The sequence below is a fragment of the Pituophis catenifer genome, unplaced genomic scaffold (assembly GCF_029215685.1).
Source record: "Pituophis catenifer annectens isolate HBS135680 unplaced genomic scaffold, rPitCat1.0.hap2 SCAF_1, whole genome shotgun sequence".
NCBI classification, from domain to species: domain Eukaryota; kingdom Metazoa; phylum Chordata; class Lepidosauria; order Squamata; family Colubridae; genus Pituophis; species Pituophis catenifer.
This window is the reverse complement of record NW_027256881.1, coordinates 264,594,218-264,608,533: the sequence shown is the minus strand read 5'-3', so window position 1 is coordinate 264,608,533 and position 14,316 is coordinate 264,594,218. Positions and strand designations below refer to the sequence as shown.

At 38.1% G+C, this 14,316-nt stretch overlaps 1 protein-coding gene across 2 annotated transcripts in view; it reads left to right on the top strand.

Annotated features, from left to right (window-relative positions):
• Positions 1-14,032, top strand: part of NAV2 (neuron navigator 2) — a 298,412-nt gene extending 284,380 nt beyond the window's left edge. For both annotated transcript variants that reach the window (XM_070935086.1, XM_070935079.1), the window contains 6 exons: positions 751-986; positions 2,532-2,686; positions 5,777-6,045; positions 6,197-6,315; positions 11,082-11,285; positions 13,540-14,032. In XM_070935086.1, coding sequence (XP_070791187.1) covers positions 751-986; positions 2,532-2,686; positions 5,777-6,045; positions 6,197-6,315; positions 11,082-11,285; positions 13,540-13,665 — 1,109 coding nt within the window. In that variant the 3' untranslated portion in view covers positions 13,666-14,032. The remainder of the gene's footprint in view (positions 1-750; positions 987-2,531; positions 2,687-5,776; positions 6,046-6,196; positions 6,316-11,081; positions 11,286-13,539) is intronic.
• The last annotated feature ends 284 nt before the right edge of the window (positions 14,033-14,316 follow it).

Genomic DNA, 14,316 nt, shown 5'->3' with positions numbered 1-14,316 from the left:
TCCAGTCTGGGGTGGAATTTATCAAAGCAATTTGCAACCTTCCATGCCAGATTCACCATAGACTTTTTTTTTGGGAAACCAGCAGGGAAGGTTGCAAATGGCAATCATATGACTGAGAGGCTGCAATCATCATAATTGCAAGGGAATGTCAGTGTTGGTGTTCTGCTTTTAAGGGCTTAAAATGGTCAGTAGGTCTTGTGATGGGAGGGTGAGGGTCAGGTGAGGGTCTATTGATGGGTCTTGTGATGGATGTTGTGAGGGGTCATGTGTGGGTCACATCAGGTGAAGGATTTGTGAGGGGTCTGATGGAAACTCTATGGGAAGCTTGACTTTGACAACAGAAGTGTACTACTTATTTCATTAGTCAAACCTGGAAATTTTCCTTTTGAAAAACCATGTAAGGCATGTTTTTAATTCACTAGCTTACAAGTGGTAGATTTTTGAAGTTCTTTCTTGCAAACTGTTGACACTGATTAGGATCTGTTCTACTGGACTCCATTGTACTGCATTATCTTCCTCTTTCTATTCCATTCTATGTAGAAGTCATTTTTCTCTTAAAAAGGAATGTTCTTTGAGAATTATGACTATTTTACTTATTTATTAAAGTTAATAAAAAACTGAAAATTAAAGGACTTGAGGATGGGAAAGTTCAAATATATTACATATGAAATACTGCCACTTCTCTCTTGTTCACGTAACATAATAAAAGCAAGGAAAAGGCTTGAATTGTGTTTTTTTCTAATATTACAGGTATTGTAGAGAATAGTTTGGATGGTCTGGTGTTTGAGTCTCTAATCCCAAAGCCAATTCTACAACGTTACGTGTCACTCTTGATAGAACATCGGAGAATCATTTTATCTGGTCCAAGCGGCACTGGAAAGACATACTTAGCCAATCGCCTGTCTGAATATATGGTGCTTAGAGAGGGCAGGGAGCTGGCTGATGGTGCTATTGCAACCTTTAATGTGGATCACAAGTCCAGTAAGGTAAGGAAAAAAGTTACAGATACTGAATTGGTGAAAACATTGTTTCTAAAAAATATTGTTTCTGTGTTGAACATAGGGACCAGAGTTTTATTCTCCTGAACTTTTGGACTCATGCTAGAGCATGGGCGTGAAAGCTTGGAAGACTAAACCTCTGGTCCTGGTGACTGACCCAGATTGGATCCAGAAACATTATACTGGGACATCTAAATTTGCTTTCATTCATGGATATTGTTTTTGTTCACAAATAATTTATCTTCCAGAGCAAACATTTCATAGGAAATGAGTTCTCATACCTTGCCACAGGAGTGTCAAACTTGGTTTCATTGAGGGCCGTTTCAGGATTGTGTTTGACCTCAGGGGGCCAGGGTGGGTGTGGCCAGCATGACATCACTTTTGTTGGGGGGGCGCCTGTGGCGGCCCGAGTGCTCTGCCAGCGAAAATAGGCTCCCAAGCTCCATTTTCGGCTGTGAGGCCTCCTGCAACCCTCTGCCAGTAAAAACGGAATTCGGGAGGGCCGCACGCAGTCCTCCCAAGCTCCATTTACACTGGCAGAGGCACCGCGGGCCATTCCTTTGCTATTTCCAGGGCAATCCCATGGGCCGGATCTAAGCCAGATCCATGGGCCTTCAGTTTGACACCCCTGCCTTACCAAATATATTAGGCACTTTGCTTGAATAGTAGATTGATATGATTTCTGGTATGCCTTAGAGACCGAGAAGAGGGATCCTTCTATATAATGAGAAGTGGTATTCGGTTACTAATTAATGCCTTTTTGGATTTCCTCTTCTGTCTCCTGTAATGATAATTTGTACTAATACTCTACAAAATCCACCTATACAATGGCATTCCTGGAAGTGCAGTGTCTTGATTGGTGTCTTAATCTTTTAGGAATTCCAAGCTCGTCAGTGCTACTTTTCTTTATGTCTTCTTCCTTATCCGGGCATATAAATGCCAGATTTTCATAATTACTGCTTTTCATAGGCCCTGCTCTACTCCTGCTTTAGATATATCTCCTATTCAGATATGAGATCAAGGTAAACCTTGCACCATATAGAGAAGCAATTACATGCTTTGAGGATCACTATTTCAGGATTAAGCAAAAGAACACGGTTATCTCAGGCAAGATAACCAGCTTGCCTGAATAATTATGTACAGAGTTCATTCAAAATAATTTTTTAAAGAACTACTAAATTGCAGTGTGTTACTAGCAATAGCAATAGCACTTAAGACTTATATACCGCTTCATAGTGCTTTTACAGCCCTAGAGTCAGCATATTGCCCCCAACAATCTGGGTCCTCATTTTACGCTGACTCAACCTTGAGCCAGTGAGATTTGAACTGCCGAACTGCAGCTAGCAGTCAGCTGAAGTTGCCTGCAGTGCTGCACTCTAACCACTGCGCCACCTCGACTCTTACTGCTGTATTTTTTCCAAGGAACTTTTTAGAATTGAACCAAACAGCCTTCATCACCTCCCAAGATCTCCAAATCATAATTGCAAGCCGGGATTTTATTTTTCCCTACTGCATTTTTTTTCTTTTTTACAGGAACTCCGGCAATACCTATCCAACCTGGCAGACCAATGTAGCAGTGAAAATAATGCAGTGGAGATGCCTCTTGTAATCATCTTGGACAATTTACATCATGTCAGTTCTCTAGGAGAGATCTTCAATGGGCTTTTGAACTGCAAGTACCACAAATGGTAACAGCCATTTTTTACCTTTGCCTTTCATGGTGGAAAGGCTGTTTCTCTACCAACAAACCTATTCTGTGAACCTTCACTTAGCTGATTTCGGTGCCCACAATCAGAATATTATTTATTTATGTATTTATTTATTTATTTATTATTTATTTATTTATTTATTTATTTTGTCAACAAGTACAAGGAATCAAGTAACAGAATAGACATAGACATGGACACATACTCTATAAAAGGAAACAAATCAGCAAAACATAACCATAAACACATAAAATGAGTACATATAAATGGGAACAGTAGGACAGGGATGGTAGGCACGCTGGTGCGCTTATGCATTTAAATAAAACTTAGTAAAATATTATTGATTTTAGTTCAACTACTACTCAGAAGTAAGCATTTCTTTTAAGTGAGCATGAAGGATTTCTGTCTGAATATAATCTATATAATATAATAATAATATAATCAGTAAAAAAATATAATCAGTAAAAAAAAATACTATTATAAATCCTGCAACCAAAGGTTTGACTGAAGATTCATTCAAATTAGTACATGAATTGTTTAATAGCAATATAGTTTGTTTGTGTGTGTTGCTAAAACTCTTAAGTTTTTGTTTAAAGAAATGTTAATTATTAGTTAGTTAATGTTTAAAAATCAACAACAAAAAGTAAATCAACTCCCTTTCAGATTATTATTACAGATCACAAGAAATTCTAAAGAGAAATTATATTTTCATGAATATACCCTGAGATTTGATTTAAAGCTAAAATTAGACGCTACATTCTATAACCGATAGACATAAAAGACATGACCACATAGCAAACAGAAGTTTAAAAAATCTAGAGCAATTCCTGGCTTTTCATTTTATCTGTATCTATAAAATTAGGAGATCCCTAAAACAAATATCCCTATGCTTTCATTATATAGACTTCTCCAGCTTCTTAAAGATTCAATATTAACAGAAGCTTTGGGAGAGATGGAAAACACTAATCTTTACCAGCCTTTTTCTGCAGAGTTCTGCCAATGTCTGTATTTCCTTTTTTATTTTTATTTTTATTTTTTTTAAATTTTTATTAATAATAAAAAGAAAAAACAAAACCAACATAAATACATAAAATGACATACAGAACTAACAAACATCGATTCAGTCCAATGACTGACTCTTAGAAGTTACTATAACGGTGGAGTATTTTCCATTTTTCAATTTATATTAATGTCTATAATCATCTGTTTACATGGTTATATATATATATATATAATTGATTCCTTATTTACTTCTATACATTTCTATTGATTAGTCATAAACTATCTTTGTATTCCTATTTTTGCCTCCAGCCAGCCGTACCATTTTTGCCATACTAAATAATAATCAGTATCATCTTTCTCTTGTATTTCTTTTGTAAGCTTATCTAATTCTGCGCATTCTGTAATTTTAGCTATTATTTTGTCTTCTGTAGGTAATTGTTCAGATTTCCAATGTTGGGCAAAGAGTATACGTGCTGCTGTGAGGATATGAATGATTAGATATTTTATTTCTTTGGTATAATTTGCTGTGATGATTCCCAATAAAAAGGTTTCCGTCAAAGAAAGCATGATAACATGGGCCAAAAACATAGGATATACTATTGAATTGGATAAGTGGGAGAATTTGTGGAAGATAAACTATAAGATGACACTGTCCATACCCTACAAAGAAAACCTTTATAAAATGTTCTACCGATGGCACCTCCCACCGGCGCGTCTAGCCAAGATGTTCCCAAATACATCTTCGATGTGTTGGAAATGTAAATCACAGAAAGGGACATACTACCATCTCTGGTGGCTATGCCGAAGGGCAAAACAATACTGGCAACAAATCAAAACAATGATTGAAGAAATTACGAAACAAAAACTTGAAATGTATTTCCTTTTTTAAAAGCCATTCCTTCTTTCATTTATAGCACAGAATGGCGGTAGTAATTTGAAAATGTATAAGGTAGTTATACATAAAAAGTATAAGGTACTTTTTCATGCAGCTGTTGATAAAAATAGGATCGTTAACATGATCGCCAACGTCCAATGACGGATATGGCACAAGAAGAAGATAAGGTAGTTAAGTTGTCCATGCCCTGTTCTACACCCCTTGTCAAGTATTGTACCTTTCAGGTAGATTCTGAATTCTATCATGAGCAGTACATCCAAAGGGCAGTAGGTTAAGAAAGTGTAGGAGATGACTAGGCTGAGTCCAAGGGGAGAAGTCAAGCATGTCATCAGTCTCAAGTCCCTTCATGCCCACAAGAGTTCTAAGTCCAGCCCACCCAGGGGTGAAATCCAGCAGGTTCTGACAGGTTCTGGAGAACCGGTAGAACCGGAAATTTTGAGTAGTTCGGAGAACCGGCAAATACCACCTCTGGCTGGCCCCAGAGTGGAGTGGGAATGGAGATTTTGCAATATCCTTCCCCAGGAGTGGGGAGGGAATGGGGATTTTGCAATATCTTTCCCCTGGAGAATGGAGATTTTGCAATATCCTTCCCCTGCCACGCCCACCAAGCCACACCACGCCCACCAAGCCACGCTCACAGAACCGGTAGTAAAAAATTTTTGATTTCATCACTGAGCCCACCTTGAATTCCACTGACTCTTACCTACTGCTTTGACCATTAGTAGTTCAGATTCTTTTAGAGAGTGTTAGCATGTAATAAACCTGTATTCATTTGAACCACTTTGACTCCTGATTTTCTGTGCTTGGCTGCTTTAGGTTTCATTGGAAGACTGCTTTAGATTTTATTCATGTTTTGATTTCTCAATTTCTTTTGCTTCACATTCCGACCACTTTCCTTTTCAGTAACTCTCCTCTTTTAAATCTTAATTTTTCTCTCACTGTTTTTAAAATGTTTTTCAAAGACTTAACTGACCATCTCCCTGAAAAGTAAATAAAATATTCTAAAGCGTTCCAGAAATTCAGCTAGCATGGAGGAGCATCACAATAACTCTGGGATGGAATCTATTCACATGTTATGAGTAGGAAGCAAAAAAGCACATGAAATGTAAATTTAAATGTAAATTTAAAAAAAAGATTTTCTAAAAATAAATGTTGGCTAACCTTTTTTCCTACAGCCCTTACATAATTGGAACAATGAACCAAGCAACTTCCTCAACACCTAACCTTCAGCTGCACCACAATTTTAGATGGGTACTATGTGCCAATCACACTGAGCCAGTCAAGGGCTTTCTTGCCCGATTCTTGAGAAGAAAACTCATTGAAACAGAAATTGGCGGCCGGATGAGAAATGCAGAATTAATTAAGATTGTAGACTGGATTCCCAAGGTTTGGCAACATCTCAACAAGTTCTTGGAAGCTCACAGTTCTTCAGATGTTACTATCGGTGAGAAATAAAATAAAATAAATAAAATTTATTTTTCCTTATGTACCTTTTTTTATTTCTCTTGTCATTGTATAAAGTTATGGTTAAAATAAATGCATCAGTTCCTCCTTACTGAAAATAATCCACTTTACATTTCTTTTGATTTTCACAGGTCCCCGCCTGTTTCTGTCTTGCCCTCTAGATGTGGATGGGTCAAGGGTTTGGTTTACTGACCTATGGAACTACTCCATTGTTCCCTATCTTCTTGAGGCTGTCAGAGAAGGTCTACAGGTAAGCACAGTTTACAGAAACCGGGATATAAATATGACAAATACAGCACAGGTGCACTGTTTGCGATCAGATGGGACCTTGCAAAATCCTGTTTGTGATCAGATAGGACCTTGCAAAATCCTGAAATTCCTGGATAACAGGCATGGGACCCCACTTTATTTTTGTGCCCTTTCAGAAAGCAGCCACAAATGTCCCAAGAGGCAACAGAGCCAACATTTTTGGATCTGCTTTTTGTCATGTTTTGTTTAGCGTTAAGGGGAAAATTCTGACGCGTAAGTCACTGAGTTTTCCTTTTTAAACTTAGCAAAATGTAAGAATTGCCCCAATTTTGGAGGTTGGGTTTTTTTAAGGATTGCTATGTCTCTACAAGAGCCAATCTTTTACCTTTAAAATCCCCCCTTTTTCTCCCGAATGGAATTGAAAATATCAGCCCTGCTTAAGTGCTCTGAGACTCTTAAATTTATTTATTTATTTATTTATTCATTCATTCATTCATTCATTCATTCATTCATTCATTCATTCATTCATTCACTTATTTAATCACTGTGTCTGGTGGTGCAGTAGTTAAAATGTAGTATTGCAGGCTAGTTCTGCCAGGAGTTCAGTCTTGACTGCTTCAAAGTTGACTCCGCTTTCCATCCTTCCAAGGTCAGTAAAATGAGGACCCAGATTGCTGGAGGCAATATGTTGACTCTGTAAACTGCTTAGAGAGTGCTATAAAGCACCATGGAGTGGTATATAAGTCTAAGTGCTGTTGCTGTAACTATTTAAGGCCATGTGCTCCTCACAGGTAGCCGTCCTTGGTCAATGACCTCATTAATCATAGACAAACTTAATGTTCTTGATTTCTAACTGTTTTCAGTTCTCATTAGCCCATTTTAAGAAGGCATTTCCATTTTAAAGGGCTGTTCTCCAGAAATTTCATATTGGACTTCTGCATTTCTGAGCAAGGTGATGCCTTCCTCTTCAGGTAGATGAACGATTATCATTCGTGAGGCCATATATTCCCTGCTATATGGAAGGAAATGCAGACAGTTGGAATAAATCAGCAAGGAATCCTTGATTAGATAGTGTCTAACTAATATTCTCCAAGCTGGACTATTGTTAGTACAGTAGTACAAAGAATAGACATATAAAACTAGTCCACTGAAGGCATTCATGTTGTACCAACACAGGGAGCCATGCTCAGGGCAACTAAAGTTTAAAAAAAAAATGCCCTAGTGCAGACTTCTCTTTCCAAATGTAAATAATTGTTTTGTTGAGGTCAAGTTGCATCAACAACAGGATTTTAATCCTGATGCAAACAGTTGGTTTTCTGTCTGCTGCAGGGACTTTAGCACTATCAAATGAAGAAATATTATATGTGGCATTCATTTCCATTTGGCAGTTCTCTCTTTCTCTTGAGGGTTTTTAATGCTTATAAACACATTTTATGACTTTGAAATGAAGAACAGGGCCTGCCCTTTTTTCTGTTTACTTTGGGCACATCACTGTTGAAGGAATATAGCATAGTCTTTGTCACAGAGAATTCAACTTTGACCCATGAAGAAACAATTGTAATAGCTCCCACTTGCTCCAGTTTGAGTTTTTCTGGAAAGTTAAATAAATTTTTGACTTGGGCTCACCTTAGTTATTCACCAGCTCCTGAAAAAGAGCCGTTTTCTCTCTACTCTTGTGTCGTATTCAATTTTAAATAAACTTATTCTGAAACAAAAACACATAGAAAGTGTTTACAAAAAAGAAAAAAAACTATACGATATCATTTTAGCTGTAAATAATTCCAATTCTCTACATAGCCATCTAATGCAAATATTCATGTACACGTATATTGATAATACATTGATATATTTACCACCTTGAAATTGTTAAAGACAGACAACTAGTAATGGGAAGAGATGGATCAAGAGAAAATTGTAATTTTAATTTACCATGATTCAGAAACTAGTGCTTGACATATTAAATAGTGATTTGCACATTAATAAGCTATATATTATATTCTGATTATAGAGAAATTAAGTCGGAAATAATGCCTTTCACTATTTCTAAATCGCAAAAGTCTGTGAATGCTTAAGTTTAACTTTCAATATTTGCATGAATATCTATTACAGATGTAACACAGCAATAAATTTGATATGCATAATGCTTGTCCATCTGTCTCCAAATATATTAAACAGGTTGTTCAACAGGTCATATGGGTCTCTTTGTATATTCCATTCTTTAGAGCAGTGTTTCTCAACCTTTGTCGCTTGAAGATGGGTGGACTTCAACTCCCAGAATCCCCCCAGCCAGCGCTGCTGGCTGGGAATTTCTGGGAGTTGAAGTCCACCCATCTTCAAGCGACAAAGGTTGAGAAACGCTGCTTTAGAGATTTATTGAAAAGGTTTAACTGCAGACCAAACAATGTAAACTCTGAATGTATCAAACATTTGTCTTCAAGCTCATGAATTCACCTTACAGGAAGCTAAAGATGAACTATTGAGTTGTTGCTGTTGAAGGCCACTTTTACTTCTTAGCAGTATGTGAAATAGCCTCAAGCTAGAAATGTTTCCAGTGGTTTTATCCCCACGGTAACAACATTGTGAGTAGGTTGGACTGAGAGAGAAGGAATTGCTCAAAATATAAAGTGAGAGTAGGCTCCTCAGTTTTACTTCAACTCTGGAGCAACCCACCAATGCAGTATTTCTTGGTTAGTATTTTCCAGCCATGTTGAGGATCCTGGAATTCCTAACCTACATTCAGGGAGTAAAAGTCCCAATTAAATTATGTATTGGATTAGGAACAGCCACACCAGTAATTCCTTCTGCGCATTCCTTATACCTGAGACTGAATTAGAGGCAGCCAAAATCGCTTTGGTCCCACTGTCTGCCACTCCTTTCATTGCTACTTGTAACAAGAATAACCACCTGGTCACCCAGAAGTGAGTTTAGCAACAAATCATTTCCAGAACTTTCTTTTTTCCAGGAGTGAAGGAAAGATAAATTTAAGATAAATATCACTGGGTTAAAAAAAAAATGCAAGAGGCAGCATTTTGAACCACTGGCTATGCCAGGACACTTCGTATCCTCTCCAAGCTTCCTGTGCATGAATAGAAGCTTCCAGTTATTGGAAATGCTGAAGGAGGTCTATGAAATGAGGGGAAGCCAAGCCACAAGACCGTTTTGCTTTGCTGTAGGAATTGGGTGGGTGGATGGGCTGCGCTGCTTCATGCAGGAAACGGCTTCAAAAGCGAGCTTTCCAGGTGCCTTGCCTGAGGGAAATGGCCCCTTTGAAGCTTTGCACAGTCCTGCGCGAGCCATAAAATTGGATTTGAATGTTGTATGTCTTGACTTACCAGGTTCACCTTTGCCTTTGGAATAAAGAACCTTTTTTTTAAATTTAAAATATTTACCATAGCTCTTGAGCCCCAAATTTTCCAGAACAACTTAAAAGATCAATATTAAAACTGGCTTATAATGCAAAATGGACATTACAGAGGAAAGGGAATAAAAGAGGAAGAGTTAAGGTAGACAACTTGTTAGAGTTGTCTACTTCAATTCAGCTGTTAGCTGTTGTTCTCCAGACGTGTTGCAAGATAACCCAATCAGCAAAGCTGATCCCTGGTCTTATTTTCTGGAGGTAATGGGACCTGAAGTTCAACACATCTAGAAGACATCAAGTTGGGAGAGGCTGTCTTTACATTTTCTTCCACCCACACTCCTGCAGTAATTGCTGAACACCCAAGAAGCATTCTTCAAAAGTTGTGTGGCTTCCCCCTAAATTATGATTTGCTTTTGGAAGATATGGTGACATCTAGCGGGCAGATTTGCTCACAAAGCCTTTGTTGTCAGATTTATTTATTTATTTATTTATTTATTTTGAATTTGTATACCGCCCTTCTCCCTGAGGACTCAGGGCGGTGAACAGCCAAGTAAAAACATCAAATACAAATATTAAAATACAGTTAAAATAGATTAGAGTAGAATGTACATTTTGCTAAGAATATGGGTAGGAGAAGAGAATCTTCCTCCTTAATTATTGAGTATAACTCATGTCATAGGCATCATTGGTCACTTGTATTTGTATCTTTTAACAGAATAATTTTTTTTCTGGATTGTGAGGTGTATTTTTTTTTTAATCGTCTCTGGCTAAGATCTAAAATGCCAATTTGTTCTTCTGTCTTAAATGAATGTATTTTTCTCCAGCTTTTGTGTGTATGTAGGAGGTATTAAAATGAATAACAGACAGATTAACAGATTAACAGAGTTGGATTAGATGACCTACTACAAGATCCCTTCCAACTCTGTTAATCTGTTAATCTGTCTGTTATTCAATCGTTCATTTATCAGATTTATATCCCAGCTTTCATTCAGGAGACTCTGAGGTATAAAGTATGTATACAGCACTGCTTCCTGCACTTTTCTTTTAAATGAAGAAAGAGATTCAAAAGTATAGATATTTCTGTTCAAAATTTTTTTAAAAGTCCAGTACTTTAGATTTTTTAAAAACATCAATCTCTCCTCTGTTTGTTTTCTCTCCACATTGTCGAGCTACTTTCTGTACACGGTAGACCTGGTTGAAAAACCAGGAGACCCCTGCTTTCCCATCTTTTATTTTCTTCTATTAAGAAGTTTGTTCAAACTTCCATTGTCATAAACACAAGATTGGAAGATTCCTCACATGAGTTGAACTCGCAGAAAAAACACGAGAACATTGCTATACATATGTGACTAAAACAAGCTTAATCTCAAATCCTTTGATTCAGAATGGCTTTGTACTGTTGCTTGCAGTTGTACGGTAGAAGAGCACCATGGGAGGACCCTGCCAAGTGGGTGATGGACACTTATCCATGGGCAGCTACCCCGCAACATCACGAGTGGCCTCCTTTGCTGCAACTGCGTCCAGAAGATGTTGGATTTGATGGTTATTCTATGCCACGGGAAGGTTCAACCAGCAAACAGGTTCCACCAAGTGATGCGGAAGGAGACCCTCTGGTGAGATTCTCAACACAATATTGTTCATATATGGACATTAGATGGTAAATGACTAAACAGTGGGAAGTATCAAGGCTATTTCTCCAAATTAATTTGTAGAATATTCTAAAGATACACTTGAAATAGATGTAGCGGTGTTTTGTGATTTATACTAGGAATTTAATATTATGTTGGATAGAAATGAACTTACCGTGGGGCTCTGTGTACTGTGCTTTATACAGGTAGTCCTTGACTTACGACCACAATTCAGCCCAATGTCAGAGTGTTTACAGCGTGACTACTATTTTGAGACCACCCAGGAGCAAAATACAGGACACAGAGGTTTTGTCTTTACAAACAGTGATTTATATACAAGACTATATACAGGCATACAAGTGGTAGGCACATACCATACAAGCAATCATTCTTCAACTCTACATGGAGAACTACAATGCAGATACATGAGGGGAGAGAGAGAGAGAGGGAGAGGGAGAGAGAGAGAGAGAAGCCCTCTAATGGCCTCTCTTATATAGGCAGCTTCTTAAAGGGCAATAACCCTACTGACTCATCCTCAGTCTTAAAGGGCTGGTCAGCTTTAAATCATCATTACCCTGACACCCAATGTTTCTGTTGCTAAGTGAAACATTGGTTAAGTGAATTTTGCCCCATTTTACCACCTTTCTTGCCATAGTTCTTAAGGGAATCACTGCAATTGTTAAGTTAGCAACACAGTTGTTAAGTGAATCTGGCTTCCCCATTGACTTTGCTCATCAGAAGTTCGCAAAATCTGGAACACTGCAACCGTCATAAATATGAATCGCTTGCCAAGCATCCAAATTTCAATCACGTGACCATGGGGATGTTGCAACGGTTGTAAGTGTGAAAAACGGCCGTAAGTCACTTTTTTCAGTGCTGCTGTAATTTGAATGGTCATGAAATGAACTGTTGTAAGTCGAGGATTCCCTTTATTGGTCTTAAGCAAATTTGTACTAAATATTTATAATTTAGTACAAATTTATAATAATTGAATCCTTCGAAAATGCTGATCCAGACTCTAGGATTGGACAATTACATATGTTTGTTATATTAAATGTGTTGACTGGAACTAAGGATAAAGAGATTGCATAATGCAGCTGCCATTGAAAATTTGTAGAAAAGAATATTTGTTACAAAACACGGCTTTATTATCTCTATAATAAGGCTGCCCATGTATCTGTGGTGTGTTTTATGTTACATCCCAGGGCCATTGTAGAAATTGCTGAAATTTTCTGTGGCTTCCCACGGAACTGCTGCATTGTTTGAAGCCCTACAAATGAACAACAAGCTGTTTTTTCTGTATTGATGACATTGTGTGGCAAGTGGAAAAGTCATAATGGCATTAAATCATGTGGATCATCCAGTGTGAAACGGACATAATACTGGATTTTCATTGTTTATTCAACCAGTGCTAGCCAGGATATCCAATGTGTTTTTATTTTTTTTCCATATAATTATCCTCACTATTACAATGCAAATCAATGTATCCAATTCTATCCTAGGAAAGAATTAGTTAAGTCTATTTTGTTTGTCACGTGGGTAGAGCAACTCAGTCTATGATGGGGAAAAAAAATTAGTGATTGGATTTTGCTGAAATGTAGATGATCCCACTAAGTCATAAAACCAGGTCCCTTTATCCTCTGTAACAGTATTAGGGAAACGTTCTTCATGAGTGCCCACATAATATGTTTTAATCTGTAATGTGTGGTACTTTCTTGTGCTGTTGAGGTCCTACCCAGTGGTGGGATGCTGCTGGTTTAATAACCGGTTCAGTGATAGTGTGCTGCGCACACGCATGCACACAGTTTTACAAATACTAACCTTCTGGGTTACCACCTAGGAGTAACACAGCTGAGGCGCAGCAATCCCCTCTGCCAAGCCAATCAGCTGAGAAGATAAAGGTAAGTAAAGTGCAGGGACAGTTGGGTTGGCCAACCTGCTCATTGGAACGAACCTGTTCGCTCCCATCTGATCATCAGAGCTACCGGTTCACCCAAACGAGTCCGAACCGGTAGAATCCCACCACTGGTCCTACCAAACTGAGGATTTAAAGACTCATGCTGATATGAGCAGAGCCAACAGTGAAGGCTTTTGATAGACCTGGCATGTTCTGAGACCAGGCCAAATGGCTGATTGCAGAGACAGTTCATTTAAATCCATGTCTGCTTCAGTTGCCCCAGAGAGACAAGTGACCATGATGGTCAAGTAATATTTTTTTGTCCTTTCTGTATTTCACCAGATGAACATGCTGATGAGGTTGCAGGAAGCAGCTAATTATTCAAGTCCACAGAGTTACGACAGTGACTCCAACAGCAATAGCCATCACGATGATATCCTTGACTCGTCCCTGGAGTCAACATTATGAATAGAACTAGACATGATTGCTTCGAGTGGTCCACCCTTTGCCTCCCTTAGAAAAATGAATCACCAAGCCATGGAGAGAATTGACCTTGGTTCAGAAGGACATCTCAGTATTAGAGCTGCAAGAACAATACAATCTCTTCCACCCTCTCTGCCTCCCCCATTCAGTGTCAAAGATGGGTGCAGGCAACCCAGCTGATGTTTTATATCTTGTGTTTTGTTTTCCTTAATAAGAACTGCACTATTTTGTTTTTGTTTTGTTTTGTAGTTTACATTGCTGTGAGTTCACATGCCTACGACACTGAACACGTTACTTTCATAAAAACAACGGTGCTTATCTAGTTGTGTCTGTCCATTGACCAAACAACATCTCGTTGTGAAGTGGATTACCTTGATTTCCTAAACCTGCTCCAATATTTAAAGGGACATCTGGAGTACATTTCATTACAAGGGTGCAGGGGAGATGAGCAGAGGAAAATCTGAAGTGCGAGAGAATTGTGTTTCATTCACTTAAGATGTACTCCATTAATCATAACAACCTCTGAGGAGAGTGAGTTGGAGGCAATAAATGAAAAAATATTCACCATGAAAGTTATGAACCTAAGAAGCATTGTGCCACATTAGGTCCAAAAAGGGAATGGATCTCAGTTATGCT